Genomic DNA, 17,781 nt, shown 5'->3' with positions numbered 1-17,781 from the left:
ACATACCGGGCATTTGAAAAGATACGATCTACAAGCTCACAATGCCCAGTGCTTGTAGATCTGCTATAGATTTGAAAAGTTGTGAAATGGGACATGCTGCATAATGATTACATTCTACTTGTGGGACTTAGTAAATTATGATACTAATACTTTTGTACTTTTACTCAAATAAATGTTGAATTATTGACTTATACTTACATTCCCTGCAGTATTGATACTTTTACTTTAAGTAAAACATGCGAGTACTTTTTTCCACCACTGCCGGCCCCCAGATGTTTTCTATCAGGGACGTGCATAATGTCTGGAGGGGTGTAAGTGATCCCATAATGTCTGGAGGGGTGTAAGTGATCCCTTGCTAAAACGGGCCGGTCTGTGGATTTAGAGAACAGCGCTCTGGGAGATGGTACGCGTCCATCACCGCTGGCACCTCATCGCACGTCCCGCCACATTTCCCCAAGGCCAGATCCTCCCGTTTCCTTCCAATAAAGGGCCATAACCTCTTTAAACACTTTATGTATTTACATTTAAACCACTTTAACCCTGGCATCTCTATTCCGGGCATGTCACTGCTGTATAGGCAAGGTTTTTTGGTTCTACACAGTTTCACAAATAATAATAATAAAAAAAAGAAATAGCCGATCTACAAGTGTGTTGCGGTACTGTGACAAGGCGAGCTTAATCAACTTTTGTAAATGTATGCAAATCGTCAATGTCCGTCAGGAACCAGCTAACTCAATTTTTCAGGTTTTGGATTTTTTTTTATACATTATTATTATTAGTATGTTTTCTATAAGAATAAAGTTATAAAAAGTTATTTGTCATATCTGCCCTGTGCAGCCGTTGTTTACGAAACCTAAAAGGCCAAAAATAAATGTACTTAAATGTACTACATAATGTTACACAATTAAATCGCCATAACAAATGTCATAATGGTGACAGCCCTGCTGATGTGGTGCAGTAATGCCTGCTACTAGGCTGATGTTAGCAGGGAGAGGTGATGCAGTAAGACCTGCTACTAGGCTGATGTGAGCAGGGAGAGGTGATGCAGTAAGACCTGCTACTAGGCTGATGTGAGCAGGGATAGGTGATGCAGTAATGCCTGCTACTAGGCTGATGTGAGCAGGGAGAGGTGATGCAGTAAGACCTGCTACTAGGCTGATGTTAGCAGGGAGAGGTGATGCAGTAAGACCTGCTACTAGGCTGATGTTAGCAGGGAGAGGTGATGCAGTAAGACCTGCTACTAGGCTGATGTTAGCAGGGAGAGGTGATGCAGTAAGACCTGCTACTAGGCTGATGTGAGCAGGGAGAGGTGATGCAGTAAGACCTGCTACTAGGCTGATGTGAGCAGGGAGAGGTGATGCAGTAAGACCTGCTACTAGGCTGATGTTAGCAGGGAGAGGTGATGCAGTAAGACCTACTACTAGGCTGATGTTAGCAGGGAGAGGTGATGCAGTAAGACCTGCTACTAGGCTGATGTGAGCAGGGAGAGGTGATGCAGTAAGACCTGCTACTAGGCTGATGTGAGCAGGGAGAGGTGATGCAATAAGGCCTGCTACTAGGCTGATGTGAGCAGGGAGAGGTGATGCAGTAAGACCTGCTACTAGGCTGATGTGAGCAGGGAGAGGTGATGCAGTAAGACCTGCTACTAGGCTGATGTGAGCAGGGAGAGGTGATGCAGTAAGACCTGCTACTAGGCTGATGTTAGCAGGGAGAGGTGATGCAGTAAGACCTGCTACTAGGCTGATGTTAGCAGGGAGAGGTGATGCAGTAAGACCTGCTACTAGGCTGATGTTAGCAGGGAGAGGTGATGCAGTAAGACCTGCTACTAGGCTGATGTGAGCAGGGAGAGGTGATGCAGTAAGACCTGCTACTAGGCTGATGTGAGCAGGGAGAGGTGATGCAGTAAGACCTGCTACTAGGCTGATGTGAGCAGGGAGAGGTGATGCAATAAGGCCTGCTACTAGGCTGATGTGAGCAGGGAGAGGTGATGCAGTAAGACCTGCTACTAGGCTGATGTTAGCAGGGAGAGGTGATGCAGTAATGCCTGCTACTAGGCTGATGTGAGCAGGGAGAGGTGATGCAGTAAGACCTGCTACTAGGCTGATGTGAGCAGGGAGAGGTGATGCAGTAAGACCTGCTACTAGGCTGATGTGAGCAGGGAGAGGTGATGCAGTAAGACCTGCTACTAGGCTGATGTGAGCAGGGAGAGGTGATGTAGTAAGACCTGCTACTAGGCTGATGTGAGCAGGGAGAGGTGATGCAGTAAGACCTGCTACTAGGCTGATGTGAGCAGGGAGAGGTGATGCAGTAATGCCTGCTACTAGGCTGATGTGAGCAGGGAGAGGTGATGCAGTAAGACCTGCTACTAGGCTGATGTGAGCAGGGAGAGGTGATGCAGTAAGACCTGCTACTAGGCTGATGTGAGCAGGGAGAGGTGATGCAGTAAGACCTGCTACTAGGCTGATGTTAGCAGGGAGAGGTGATGCAGTAAGACCTGCTACTAGGCTGATGTGAGCAGGGAGAGGTGATGCAGTAAGACCTGCTACTAGGCTGATGTGAGCAGGGAGAGGTGATGCAGTAAGACCTGCTACTAGGCTGATGTTAGCAGGGAGAGGTGATGCAGTAAGACCTGCTACTAGGCTGATGTTAGCAGGGAGAGGTGATGCAGTAAGACCTGCTACTAGGCTGATGTGAGCAGGGAGAGGTGATGCAGTAAGGCCTGCTACTAGGCTGATGTGAGCAGGGAGAGGTGATGCAGTAAGACCTGCTACTAGGCTGATGTGAGCAGGGAGAGGTGATGCAGTAATGCCTGCTACTAGGCTGATGTGAGCAGGGAGAGGTGATGCAGTAAGACCTGCTACTAGGCTGATGTGAGCAGGGAGAGGTGATGCAGTAAGACCTGCTACTAGGCTGATGTGAGCAGGGAGAGGTGATGCAGTAAGACCTGCTACTAGGCTGATGTGAGCAGGGAGAGGTGATGTAGTAAGACCTGCTACTAGGCTGATGTGAGCAGGGAGAGGTGATGCAGTAAGACCTGCTACTAGGCTGATGTGAGCAGGGAGAGGTGATGCAGTAAGACCTGCTACTAGGCTGATGTTAGCAGGGAGAGGTGATGCAGTAAGACCTGCTACTAGGCTGATGTTAGCAGGGAGAGGTGATGTACAGTAGTAAGACCTGCTACTAGGCTGATGTGAGCAGGGAGAGGTGATGTACAGTAGTAAGACCTGCTACTAGGCTGATGTGAGCAGGGAGAGGTGATGCAGTAAGACCTGCTACTAGGCTGATGTGAGCAGGGAGAGGTGATGCAGTAAGACCTGCTACTAGGCTGATGTGAGCAGGGAGAGGTGATGCAGTAAGGCCTGCTACGAATACGCGACTGCTCGCCCCTTTACCAACTCGCCCCCGCAATCTTTTTTAATGTAGTTAACAGTTAATTTAGTATTTCCCTCCCTCTCTGAAATCTGAAATGATCTTGTATACAGACTTATTTGATTGCATAGTAGTCGATCTCTATACTACTGTAAAATGTAGAAAGAACAACATGTCACAGACTGTGACTGATTAATTAAGTTAATTTAGGACCATCTAGTAGTTAATTTAGTTTTATTAATCACATTTCTTCCATGTAGCCCATGTTTTGTAATGGCATCATCATGCTATTATGCCCGTGGATATACAGAGTGAACTTAACAATGATAAATTAATATGTTACCTTTTAAATAATCAATGTTTGTTATTTACAGCTAGGTAGAGTAGTGGGGCGAGATGGAAAAGTGGCGAGCGTACCTGTTACCCCTGCTACTAGGCTGATGTGATCGGGCATAATAACGAGGTGACTCCAAACTCTGTAGAAGTGTTGACATTAGCATCTGATGTTGATGACACAAAAACTTTCAGTTTCTCCGTGAAGACCAATTACCCTGCACCGCAGCAATGTACGTAATTTATCTTCTGTGTGTGTGTGTGTGTGTGTGTGTGTGTGTGTGTGTGTGTGTGTGTGTGTGTGTGTGTGTGTGTGTGTGTGTGTGTGTGTGTGTGTGTGCGTGCGTGCGTGCGTGTTTGTTAGCAACGTAACATGAGAACGGCTGGGCGGATTTTCATGAAACCTGGTGGGAATGTAGGCCACCCAAAAAAAAGACACAAATCACTTTTTGGTTTGAAAAGGTCGGAGGTCAAGGTCAAGGGTCAAGGTGAAACATTGAGATCAGATGGGTGGATTCTCATGAAACTCGGTGGGAATGATCAGCGGATCAGTGGTTCTCAAAGTGGGTTCCCGGACCCCCAGGGGTCTTTGAGGGGCGATGTTAGTTCATATAGAATCAAAATCAGTTTAACCATTTTAACCTATACAGGCTACATACATTGTGAGGTTGTATATCTGCTATTTTCAAATACCTTGAAAATAATTGAATACATTAATTTTTAACAAAAAAATTAAAGGTTTTATGGGCACACGATCTTTTCAGATGGGCGTCTGCCACAAAGCAATTGGTTTGGTGGTCCTTGACATAAAAAAAGATGTTGTGGTGCCATTACTTGTTGTGAACTAACCATGCTACTGCTGTGGCCTGTATAGCCGCCCAGATTAGCCATGCCAGATGGTTTATTAATTATTTATATATACTGTAGGCCTACTTAGTCCTTATGACAAATAACAACGATAACTATAGTCCTGAATCCAGGGGTCTTTAACTTTTTTTCAGGCAAAGGACCGGTTTATTTATTTATTTACTTTTGTTTTTTACTTATCAATGTTAGATTCATGTTAATGTGTATTAATGTGGTTACTGGGAGGCTACTACAGACATAATAATTATTATTATTATATATAGACATGGGAGTCCTATTATATTTCCATATCATACAATGTCAGGAATTCAGTTCAAATGGAAACATTATTGGCATGACTGGAAGGAAATGTTTATTTATAACGAGACAATGTTTGTGCTCATTATTTCTGCAACAACAAAACCGGAGGCCCTTGTTATTTTGTTATGTCCCTTCTTTCCATTAAATATGTCATAGTTGCCAGGGTCCTCCATTGTTTATTTCAATTATTTTTTTGCTGAAGAATTGAAATGTCTGTTTAAATCAAACACAATGAAACCCAAAACAAGAGACAGCATTTGTTATTCAAATAACAGCCGTTATAGATGTTGTCTAGTTTATTTCTTCAAATGCAAGGTGTAGTAATGGCACCAATGTAAGTAGACTTCTTTCACCACCTTCAATGTGCGTATATTCTTATTTACTTATTTACTACTTATTTACCTATTGACGCCAATATCACGCCCTATCATCGCAGCGCAAACTCTTTCCACTGATTGGCTATGCCCGACCACGTGCAATGCAGCGCAATGCATGTTCCGATTGGCTACGCCCGATCACCTGACACACGTCACGCAGTGAAATGCATGTTGGGTTACAGGTTTATGCGGACCGCCATTGCCAAATTCTATGGGCCACAGTTTTTCATGTAACACCAATGTTATTGGCCCGGACAGTTAGCTGAACCGTCTGGGCACCTAGGCTGCTGAGCCAGCCTGACGGTGTGTGCCACAGGTCCGACTCCCCATCCTGACGGCCTTTCCCCCCATCTCTCTCCCCATTTCCTGTCAGACTACTTTCAATCTATCAATAAAAGGCAGAAAAAGCCAAAAAATATATATCTTTAAAAAGAAAACACACACACACACCAATGTTATTATTATTATAATTATTGCTATTTTTCCTAGACATGAGCGCGCCGCCAGGCACTCCGAATGTGCATACACCGATAATCACCCTGAGGCCCATTTTCTGATACTGTTTTTTGATCATAATGGTGTAATAATAGTTTGCAGTGGTAAGAGGCTTCGTAAGAAATTAAATTTGTATTCATATTTTCCAAAGTTCAAAATGTAATCGTTAATCGCAATTATTGTGTGACAATTAATCGTCTTGTAATCATGCAGCTTCATGGCATCACAGACACAGACCCGCTTTGAATCGGTTAACAGCCGGTCCAGGTGTCCACAGCGGCACCGCCCTATGAGCGCTAAAGTGAATCACTGATGATGAAAGAAGTTACACCATTGGTCAGGCCGGGCGGCCAAGTGTTGGGGGTTTCTTTATTACAAAATGATTCTGTGCAAACAAACAGTTCCTATCGCGTCATCAGCCGTCTACAGTGTGTCTCCACATTCTTCAATTAATGCCCGGCCGCAGGGGTCTTGAATTACTTCCTCAGAAGGCGTTTTTACAGCGGTTCCTCCACTCAGCGCATTCCAAACTTATTGCACGCAAAGAACGGAATATTTGGCTGCTCCTGTAACTTGCAGAATATCACCACTTTTCACCACTGAGACACGCAGCAAAGGTCGTCATGAACGGGACTTGAACACGCAACACGCTGTCAGACTGTATATGCGTTTTTCCATTGTTTCAAATACACACTTCATGCCATCCACGAGATATTTCGAGAAAAGCTAATATTACCATCTTGGCCAACCACAAGAAACTGAAAAGAAATTTGACTGAAGAGCATTAATCCAGCTTTAAAAATGAATTTGTTAACTTCTTTTTTGCTTCTGTCACTATAGCCTCCATAAGCTAAACAGCCTACATGCTTTACAATCCTACAATCCTTTGTGCTCGCGGTCATTAATGGTTTTTAGTGCTCAGAATGGGATGAAGCACCATGTTGGGAGCTTAATAAAACACTAATTCGAGTTTGCGCTAAGCATACCGGACTGCCGACGGCATTGGAGGACAATCACTTCCGGATTGGCCGGATGAGGGCTCTTCTTTTCTTGCTTATTTCGCGCATTTCACTGGCACTGGCCTAACGATACCGCTTATGGTGTCGGGTGGGATTGTTAATAGCCCACTAGTTTTTCATGCACAGCCACTAGGTTTTCACCTAGTCGTGATACTTTGTGTAAATGGTATGGTACGTCGTTTTCCTAAATGCTACTTCGAACTACAGACAAGGCCAAGTAAGGCATGTGAGGGGGAACAGGAACCTTAGCATTCTGGCAGCCATGCACACTACAGTTAGGCTGTCAGCCTGCATGAGCAGCAAGGTAAAATGGGCAGGAATAGACAGGAGAGAGACAGCCACTGAGAACACAATGGTGAGCTGGGGAGAAAACAGCGCTTATATTAAGAGCACACATTTTGTACTAAAGTGCAATTTGTCAGTCTTGTACCAGTGCAAAAAGGCAAACAAGGACGAGGGAACTTGCCACTATAATAACCCTAGTCTCGCGTAGCCAGACAACTATTTCACAATCTCCGAATGCTATAGAGTCTGGAACTACCGCTGCTGAAATACGAGTGAGGAAGCTGCCATTTCCGTTCGTGAAAATATATTTTAAAATATATTTACATTTTATTGTTTTAATTTCTATTCTTGCTAAGCAGCAAGCTATATATGCTTAGATGATTTCTAATTTATATTAGGATACATTTGCGCGATTGTAAAGACGGAACAGAAGTGGGGAGGAGGCTTCAGTTCCGCTTTATTGCTTACTCATGATAGCGCTTCAAGACTGTATGACGGAAGCATTATTGCGAGAGGCAACAGTCTGTGCAGGACTACTATAACCCGGACAAGCATTTGTCCTTTTTTTAAATGATTAAGATGTGGCAAAGCTAGATGCCATGTGGAGCTGCACGACACTGCATGGCATTACAAGATCAAGCAATTAGAATAGTGATGTTTAATTACTGCATGATTTGCATGACCAACAACAGCAGGGAGGGTTTGTGCATTGCAGAATTCAATTCCAAAAACAGTGTATGTTACACACATCTGTATAGGTCCAACAAGGCTCAGTGCGTGAAGGCCTCATTTCATCCTGATGTTGGGTCTAATGACTTGTAAAATGCTTAGAGCGCCATCTGTTAGGACAGGCCAAGTGAGCAAAAAGGGAAAGACAAAGAGAAAAAGGGAAAGGATTAGACAGAAGGGGAGAGACAAAATGAGAGAGAGAGAGACAATGATAAAGAGAAAGAGACTGGAGGGAGAGAGAGAGAGAGAGAGAGAGAGAGAGAGAGAGAGAGAGAGAGAGAGAGAGAGAGAGAGAGAAATTGCACAGCTTAGCAGAACTGCTTCATAAGCATAGCTGTTCACTAACCTCAGCATAATGGCTGAGTTAAATGTACTCAACAAACAGATCAATTCTCCATATTTTCCATATCATTCCCGGAGAAGATAAGGCGCTCCATTCATCACGTTCATTAGTGTTCGTTAGTGAGCCTGTATACCTCACAGGACACCCCAGTACTAATACTCACTGTAGTGTATGTATATATATATTCAAATAAATAAAAGCTTTTGAACAAAGAATGTAGTTTGAAGATTCAATTGGAGAAGATGTACGCATTATAGTCAGCAGTGGAATAAAAAAAAGATTTCAGCTCCAATTATTGACCGGGTGAAATGTGTGAAAAGCCGTAACACCCTACAGCAGTTTTTCAGATATTAATTTCCTTCCGAATTAATGATCTCGCCCTCTAGCCCAAAACCAAATGCGTACAACTGTAAATGAATAAGCGCTAATGGCTAACTGTAAATATTATGTGTTGTGTGTCACCAGGTCGTTGTTACTGTAATCCGTACAGTATATTCCATCTACAGAAGGACATGGCCAGTTCCTCTCAGAGCACAACTAGGGATGAGAGCATGGGACGATATGAAAATGGCATGTCACGATTATTGTGGCAAAAATAATTGCGATTAACAATATTATCACGATAATCAAAACTTTGCACTTTTGTCAATCACTTGAACCCTAGCCTTGGTCTTAGCCTTACTTGCGAAGAGAAATGCCTGGTCACAACCTAAGGCAGAGAGTGCATAGTTGGAAGTGTCGGACCAGAACATCCGTCAGATGTATTTCCCCCGGATACGATATTTTCAGACTAATCACAACACTTGTTTCATTCACGGAGAATGTAAACAAATTTTAAAGCGTCAACGTCATTTCCTGGATCGGTACTTACGCCAAATTCCAGCAATGCACTCTACAGCGTAGGTCTTGCCCAGCGTACTTGAACCCCCAGCAGTTGCAATTTTTGGCGAATCTGTGTAGAGTGAAATAAGGTCTGTTGTATACTGTATAGAGGGTTTAAGTGGCACTGAATGTGTAGCTCACCAAAAGCTAATTCCTAGTGTATGACAGAGTACAATTTAACGAAGTTAAAAATATCCTCGATACGATTATTGTGAATGGATTGTTTTTATCACGATATACGATATTAACGATTATCATCCATCCCTAAGCACAACATGCCTATAGATGCCATCTGCAACCTTCAACTGTTTGTCTGTCAGACTGCTTCACAGTTCTAATCCAGATGAACATTATCAGGTCGATTTTGAAGGTGCGGTTTACCAGGTCGTGATACATAAATTGGCCTCGCTCTGCGCACATTCGTATTATGAAAGGCATATCGGCCCGTGTTGAACGCACTCGGCCCGTGTTGAACGCACACACATTTGGCATACCGCGTCCCTGAATATTTTAGCATTGTGGGAGTGTCCATATGTTAATTATTCTCGCTTTGCGCAATTTGCTATTAAGCCCCTTGACCTAAAGACACTCAGCGCATAACGATTAGACGTGGGTCTGACCACCTCATAAACGCAAAAAGCACTGTTTGATTTGACACTTGAGCGGCTCTGGAAGGCTGGTAGAGTGTTGCCATGTCTGTTTATTATAAGCGGCTTATTTTTCTGTAAAGTTGCTTTCTGTGTGATTGCTTTTCTTGTTTCTAAAGTGGTTATTTGGGCTTTTCTCCTAATGTTGTTTAAACCAGTGCAAAACAAGCACATTCCCATGTCAAGGATCCCCAGATGAATGCATTTGCCCAACTAAGGACAGCTAATCCAAAAATTAAATAAAAAGATTACTTTTGAAAATAGCAGATCTATACCAGCTCACAATGCATCACATTCATTCATTAAAACTATGAACTCTGACTGCAGGGGGATATATAATGATCAGTATAACAATGTGCAAGAACATATTTAAAAAGAAGGAAGAACTTTATATTTGTGGACAATCAAAATATGTTTTTTTATTTTAATGTGGTGTCATTCAAATTAATCTGGATATGGCAGACTCACTATTTAGAAAATAAAAACATGGCACTTCATTTAAAATAGGTTACAGACCCCTGTTATATGCGCTTATTTTTATAGACCCATTTACTTGTTTCTATGAGACATGGCAGTTTTGCGTCTATTTTTAAAAAATGTTGAGATTAGAAACGGCCATAATTCTTTCATTTCTCAACCTTAAAAATAAATAAAAACATCTCCATAATCCGTGGGAAATGTGCTTTCATATGCTGTATCACACCCGATTCAAGTCTTCTTCAATAAAATGCTACGAGCGAACTCAGCGAAGACCATACCATCGGGGCCACAGCATTACAGCACGCATTCAACTCATTCCTTGACTTGAATGAAATAAAATATAATAAACGTTATTTTACTGGTGTTTTTCAATAGAAACAAATAAAGAGCGTGTGTAGGCTACTGTGTGCAAGTGCAACAGTGCATATACATGCATGCACTAGGCTATATTTCTTCCGTGTCGGGATGGTGATTGAGCTCTTCAAGTTCACAGCCCGTTTGGTCTTTCATAAAAAAACGTTGATATTAGCCTATAAACACTCATGGTTCTCTCATTTCTCAACCGTTTTATTAAATGTAAAAATCTCCATATTCCTTAGGAATCTTGCTTTCATTCGCTGTATGGTACATGGTTCTATCGTTATCGAATTAATTAATTACCATCGATTGCCAATTTGCCAATATGCTGCTATCTACTCGCAATTCCATTCCGATCTGAAAGGTGGGTCTGTTCTTTTGAGGCATAAAGGTGACAGCATGCAGTGCAATAGGAATAATTAACCCAAATGTGACAAAGGCATGTCATGTCTTCTATGGTGCCAGCCTGAAGAAATGTCATACCACGACCCCCAAAGTGCGCATTCCGTATGTGACATCAGCTGACTGGTAAAGAGAATAGTACGGACATGTTGATTGGGTACGTCTCAAACACGCCTTAAACACACCCATGACTAATTCAAGGCCGTTTTGCGCACTCCGCGGGGTGTCAAAAGCGCTTCTTAACATGCCCAAAATTGCAATATGACATACTACACGCCCCCAGATCATAATACTGTAATTAGATTAGTAATATAGAAGTAAGTAAAATAGAAGTCCTAAATCGACCCCTATGACTCACTATAGAACACCACAGTCAGCGTGATAGTTGACTTTCATGGATGTTTACTTTTCAAAGCACACTGGCACACCCCCTGCTCCGCCAACACACACACACACACACACACACACACACACACACACACACACACGCGCGCACACACACGTTGAAAATCAAATCCATTAAGCACTACGAATAATAATGGCCACTCCACGTAGACAGACCCACTTATTGTATGCACCCCTCCCCCTCTCACATTAACACACAAACAAACGCGTGCACTCCTGCACACACACACACACACACACACACACACACACACACACACACACACACACACACACACACACACGCACCACACACACGTAAAAGAGTCTATAAATCTACAGGGCGGGTGGAATTAGCATCGCAAGAAAAATATTTTGGAAATGAATATCATACTCATTTCCACCGTGCAAACATGATGAGCATGTGGTCTTCATTACAGCTAACTGGAAGCAGACGACAGCCCCACCCAGCACTCACGTCAACAGGACAGTCCCTACTCCCTGCTCTGCGTCCAGGAGTCATTTAAGTGATTATCCTCGCTGCCTGTCAGGCAGAAACCTCGCACGACGCATATCCATATTATTTTAACTTTGGATGTTTTTTCGTAAATTAACACCCTACTTGATCATACAACACAGCGTCACACAAAATAATCTAAAGTAGCAGATCTGCAAGCTGAAAACACGGAGCAACTTCCAAAAACTTCCAAAAATAGCAGATCTACAAGCTCATATCGCGCCACCGAGTGGCGCGATACGAGCTTGTAGGTCTGCTATTTTTGAAAAATCGAAGAACGACTGACATTTTTAGAATCTGATCTCAGGTCAGAATGGGTTAATCAGACCAGTGTGTGTCCAGTGGAAACCTCGTATGAATCTGATCTCAGGTCAGAATGGGTTAAAAAGGTTTTTGTAACTAAAATAATAACCGGATCCATTGGAAGGCAGGTAATTCTGTTTCTCCCCCATTTCCTGAAAATTACCGGTTTTCGACAGCGACGTTATGTGTGATTCTCAGTGCTCAAAATAAGCTACAGTTCAAGTAGTTAACTACAGTTAACACAATCCCATCAGCATATAATAGAATGCCAGAGTATTGTTCTGAAACAACATATCCACTACTTTTAGATTTAACCACTTTCAACCGGACATCCCTGTCCTGGGCCATGTCATTGTACCGTGAATCCTAAATCCTTGTGTCTGGGGATCCCTGGAACAACATATTTTGAGATGGGGGTCGGCAGCCAAATACTGTACATACTGTAATACATAATTGTGGGGGTCTTTGACATTACAAAGGTATGAGCACCACTAATATAGCAACCAGCCTCAGGTCTTAATGTGGTTAAGTAAAAAAATCACACCGTGTGAACTGAGTGGTGCAATTCCCCCCCCCCCCCCCCCCCTCCCCGCAGGCACAGCACTATCCCTCTCTGTTTCTGGCGCGTCCTACTGGTACTAATAAGTCATATACTTGTGCTCATGGCCACATAGTCACATAGGTAGGCACGGACATTGCTGGTTGTAGGAGTGGTTGCACCACTCAAAAAGGAAAAAAATAAACACTGTATGGAGTGGACAGAGGAGTAGGAGACGGCAGCAGGGCTGTGTGGATGGATGGATGGATGGATGGATGGATGGATGGATGGAGTGTGGGCAGCCAGGGTGACAGGGAGGGACTGGAGGGGTGAGGTCTTAGTGTCACAGTGATTCCCGTCAGCCCGGAGAAGAGGCGCTCAGTATAAGAGGTGCCCCCCCCCCGCCTCCTGCTGTGCTGTGCTCAGCTAATTAAAACTCACCCTCACCCTTCACACACGCCTGTGCATATACAGTACAACAGTACTCACACACAGTCTCACTGAGGTCAGCCGCACATGTGTTTACCAGCTGCACAATATGGGTTTTCTTGCTTGCAAGATCTTGCTGTATTCATTATTATTTAAATTTTAGCTGTACTTGAATGTTAAACATCCCTATTCCGGTATGTCGTAATAGGCAAGAATTTATGGAACATTTTTGGAACAAATAGCAGATCTACAAGCTCACAGCGAACTTGTAAGATTGGCTATTTTTGGTAAAGATCTGGTGTAAGGGGAGAAAAAAGGAGGGGGCCAAATATACACCTAAATCCTACTGTTCTGTTGAATATCATATATGCAGTATGTATGGGAAGAAATAGTCCTATATCTTCTGTTTCATTGGCGATATGCAGAAGTGTGCGCCTGTGACATCATCATAGACGTGGTTTCAGGTCATGGGGCGTAGAGTATTAGCCTGTTAGGCACAAGGACTTTCATACTGATGCAAGGACAGGTCATGTGTATATTAATTAATGTGCAGTAGGCTACTGTATCTAACAATACTACTTAACCACATGAGCCCTGGTGTCCATATTCTGGGCATGTACAGTAGGCAAACTGTACAGTAGGCAAACAGTCTGTGAACATTGGCGAACGTTCTGCGAAGATAGCAGATCTACAAGCTCACAATGCATCACAATGTGAGCTTGTAGATCAGCTAATTGTCTGCAAAGGGATTTGGAGGGAAAATGGCTGGGGGCCTAATTGTAGAGCCCTGGAGGACCCCAATCAATGGAGTATGGCTTTACCTTTATAGATCCCTTTAAATCCCAGCGCCTGGTGATTAATGCATTATTTCAGCAATGGAAATAATTACATAGAGAAGGACATCGTTTCGATTTAACAAGACAACTCGATGTCTCAAAGAACGTGATAACATATTTAGTAGTATTTAATCTACTGTTTCATGATCTTGATAAAGGTCCTTGCGACCGAAATGTTGACCTTTTGTAATAAATCAATGCAGAGGTGGTAAGTGTGTGCTGTAATTGACTTTAACATGGAATTGGATCTCTGCATCACAGAATGGACTACGCAAGTGCTGTGCGTGTCACCTTAGAACTATACTGTATGCATAGCTGTTTTTTTGTTACACCAATGTAATTGAGATTATATTTCACCCTACAGCAACGCAGGCGCCAGTTTTCACCTGGGTTTAGTACTTTGCAAACAGAAACTAAGTATGGTGTTTATTTACTGCATTCCAACTAAATCAATTTTCCATTTGTTGTGGGTAATAACACATTTCTCGCTTTGAAACAACTCACTGAGCTCACCAAGGCAAACCATTGGGTTTTTTTTAATCTTTCCCTCTGTCCCTTGGAGCTCGATGTGACTCATGCACAGGACTTTGTTGTCACGGTCCAGTGGACTGAGGGACTTGACATGTCGTGAAACAACCCGCTGACGCGTTTGGCACCTGAGAGGGGAGAGCAAGTGGCGAACACCATGACCCCAGTTGAATACTAGCCCGTCTGAAGAAGGGATGGCATGTTTATGACAGGGCAAGCCTTTGCGTGGCAAAGTTAACGGACAGCGACAGCACTGTCAATACCCAGTCGGAATCTACAATATACAGTACCATTGCACTTGCGCCTCGTCTTCACTGCTTATGTCTCTGTTCTCGATGTCGCGTACGTATGGGGACCAACAAGGGTCCAACATGTCAAATTAAAAAGGCAACTCTGGGGTCCCAGAGATACTAATTTGAATCAAATGGGTGCCTAGTGCATATTGGGTGGGGGGGGCCTTGCAATTCAAAAGGTTGAGATTCACTGGCTTAGGTCACTCGTGAAATAGGTTAGCGAGCGAGACAGACCAAGGCAGAGAGAGAGAAGAAGAGATGACAAGGCAATGAGGGATCGAGGCTGCCAGTGATTCGAGGCTAGAGCACTGCAAGATGTCACATCCCAACCTCTGGCGCTGCAGAGTTCTGTCATCTCCACACTTGACAGATCCCTTGGCCTGCCCCTGGTGATCTACTCTATATATAGAGACAAGGGGGGGGATAGATATGGCATAAGTCGTTGTTTACAACTTCATAAAATAATTATAATTATAAACGTATTGAGGGAAAACATATACCAAAAACACGACAGGTTTGGTGCACTGCTGAATCGTGCCGATATAGAGAATGAGAATCTCTGTGATTTCTGCACTGCACACAGGACGGACAGGGTAAAAACAAATATAGATTATCATAAAGGTCGCAATCAAAGCGTTCTAAAAATAGAGTGTGAAATGGTGAGCCATTGTCTGAAGGAGACAAACGCAAGGGGAGAGCGGGCGAGTTAAGTGTACAGTACAGTACAGTATGTATGTCCGGCTGAAATGATGACAACAGTAATTCAAATCCTTTTTCATCAGAGACTAACTGTCTAAAGGGCTTTTTTTTCTATACGAATTGGAGAAATAACTTATAGTGCAAGTTGTCGCTTAGGACGACAGGCCTATACTTTATCTTCAAGGTTACACAAGAAGAAAGCAGATGTTGAATGATAATCGCATTTCAGCACAGCACGTCTTGAATGTGCTCATGACAGAGGTGTGAGGCTATAGCTCGGTAATGAGGTGATTTACCACAAAGTCACCACCGCACTTACTGTAATTTATGTCTTTCACAAAAGAGGGCGATAGCTTGCTTCAACAACTATAACCCACTTGGCCACTTAGGAAGGAACATTACCAACAAAAAGTAAAAGTCCTAACCAAAGTCAGAATGATTCAAAGTTACATCATTTCTAACACATTTCGAGGGGCAAGTTTTGTTTAAACTGTGGAGGGCCCGGCGGCAGTGCCATGAGGTAGAACATGATGCCGTTGCCATGGCCTGTCGAACTTGCAACCATAATGCAACTAATGAAAGCTCTCATCATCACCCCATGGACAAGAAAACTGAAGCCTGGTTAACAACACTTGGTTGCACATAAGTGTCTCGCACTTACAATGCCAGACCTACAAGCTCACAACGTGTCGTGCTGCGACACGTTGTGAGCTTGTAGATCTGCTATTTGTTGGTGCGAGACAGTGGTGCGCAACTAAGTATATCAAGTGTTCATTGTGATGGCGTGCCCTCCCCGTCCCCATGGTTATGAGTCATGATGAGGCTGGGTGGGACATGGCCATGCATGGGTCTGAACTGAAGGCATACTGTAGGCTACTCAACCAAAAACACATTATAAGCAAATGACAGGCACATAGCCTACAGTAAGAACAGACCATCTTTTCCAAGTGTCTGTCTGGCAACACCCTCCCTGTGTTGAAATGAGTTTCAGAGGCAGTAGCTCCGGCATTTTCCAAAATGCAAATATTGCTTCACTATAACCTTGGAGGACCATGAAGAATTCATAATAAATAAATAACTCACTAGCCATACAATTTATCCACAATTAACATGTTCAAAAATGACACAATGCAGGTTGAGTGTAACACAATTACATTTGTGCAACTTTGTACTGTAGTTGAATAACTGACGTTTTACTCTCTTTCATGCCCATAAAGTAATGAATGTCTTAATAGACATTCATTACTTTATGGGCCGTAGAAAGGCACATTAGCCTTTCTACTGCAGAATAGTCACTGCATACTAGACTACAGGTCCTAACTGGTGTAGCCTACAACAACCATAGTACTCTAAAATAGAAACATTTGATTGTAAAGGTTCATACAAACATTGAATAATTCCACAAAGTTAGGATTCTGTTTATTTATTGCTACAGCATACTGTATATACTCTGAGTGGTCTGCCTCATATCCACCCTTGACAGTTGGACAAGCTCCCCAGCCCTTCTTAAAAATGTGATTGTTAAATTAAGTGTTATTCCACCTTTCATTTGAACATGCGCATCCACAACCTTGTTGATAAGAAAAGGTGAACTGTTCTTTACTTTTAATTGCTTGCCCTGGCTTGGCAGTGTAGTTATTCTCGACAAAAAGCAAACTCATGCAATGCTTATTGTATTGTATATTGTATTGATCTATGCAACAAACAAGTTATCAGTTTAAACGGCGAAAGCTCTGCTACATATCGAAGTCTGGGGGGTTTCTTTACAAAGCCATGTCATAAACCTAAAAAAAATATATATAGTCGAAAAGAATTGCTGTGAACTTACCCAAGAAGAACAGAATCACAATCGAGACAGGCATCGCGGTATGCAGCAGAGGGAAATTCCACTCGAAATGTCACACCTCGACGTCTTCTTTCCGTTTGACTATCAGGCTAACGACTTTACTGTAACTACTGTATAGTAGCTATGATGATGACCTTATACTGGCGAGGAGTGAGTGATACCCGCATGTCTCGAGCAGCAGCACGCGGTTATTCTAGCAGCAGCAGGGTCCCGTTCATTCATAACAGCATCTTCTCTTTGCAATAATAATAATAATCACCACACCAGCAAAACGTCAGTTCACTTGACCGACAGAGCAGTGCATGTCCGAGGCGCTGCAAACACACGCAGCGCTGCCTGTTTCTCCCCCTCCCAGCTCTCTCTCTCTCTCTCTCTCTCTCTCTCTCTCTCTCTCTCTCTCTCTCTCTCTCTCTCTCTCTCTCTCAGAGGAGGTGCAAGGTGTGCACGTATACTGTAGCACCCTGGAAAAGGGGGACCTCTACAGTTTACTCGCAGTAGCCTGTATCATGCACCACTGCATATT

General features: G+C 43.2%; 1 protein-coding gene across 1 annotated transcript in view; it reads right to left on the bottom strand.

The window, feature by feature from the left end:
* The window catches only part of LOC310858918 (CXADR-like membrane protein), a 121,737-nt gene extending 104,184 nt beyond the window's left edge, over positions 1–17,553 (bottom strand). Inside the window, exon 1 of the mRNA XM_083765223.1 lies at positions 17,241–17,553. Within this exon, the coding sequence (XP_083621349.1) occupies positions 17,241–17,274 (34 nt within the window). The 5' untranslated portion in view covers positions 17,275–17,553. The remainder of the gene's footprint in view (positions 1–17,240) is intronic.
* Positions 17,554–17,781: the final 228 nt, after the last annotated feature.

This window comes from Protomyctophum parallelum (genome assembly GCF_964188405.1).
Source record: "Protomyctophum parallelum genome assembly, chromosome: 1".
Classification (NCBI taxonomy): domain Eukaryota; kingdom Metazoa; phylum Chordata; class Actinopteri; order Myctophiformes; family Myctophidae; genus Protomyctophum; species Protomyctophum parallelum.
This window is presented reverse-complemented; position numbering and strand designations above follow the sequence as displayed.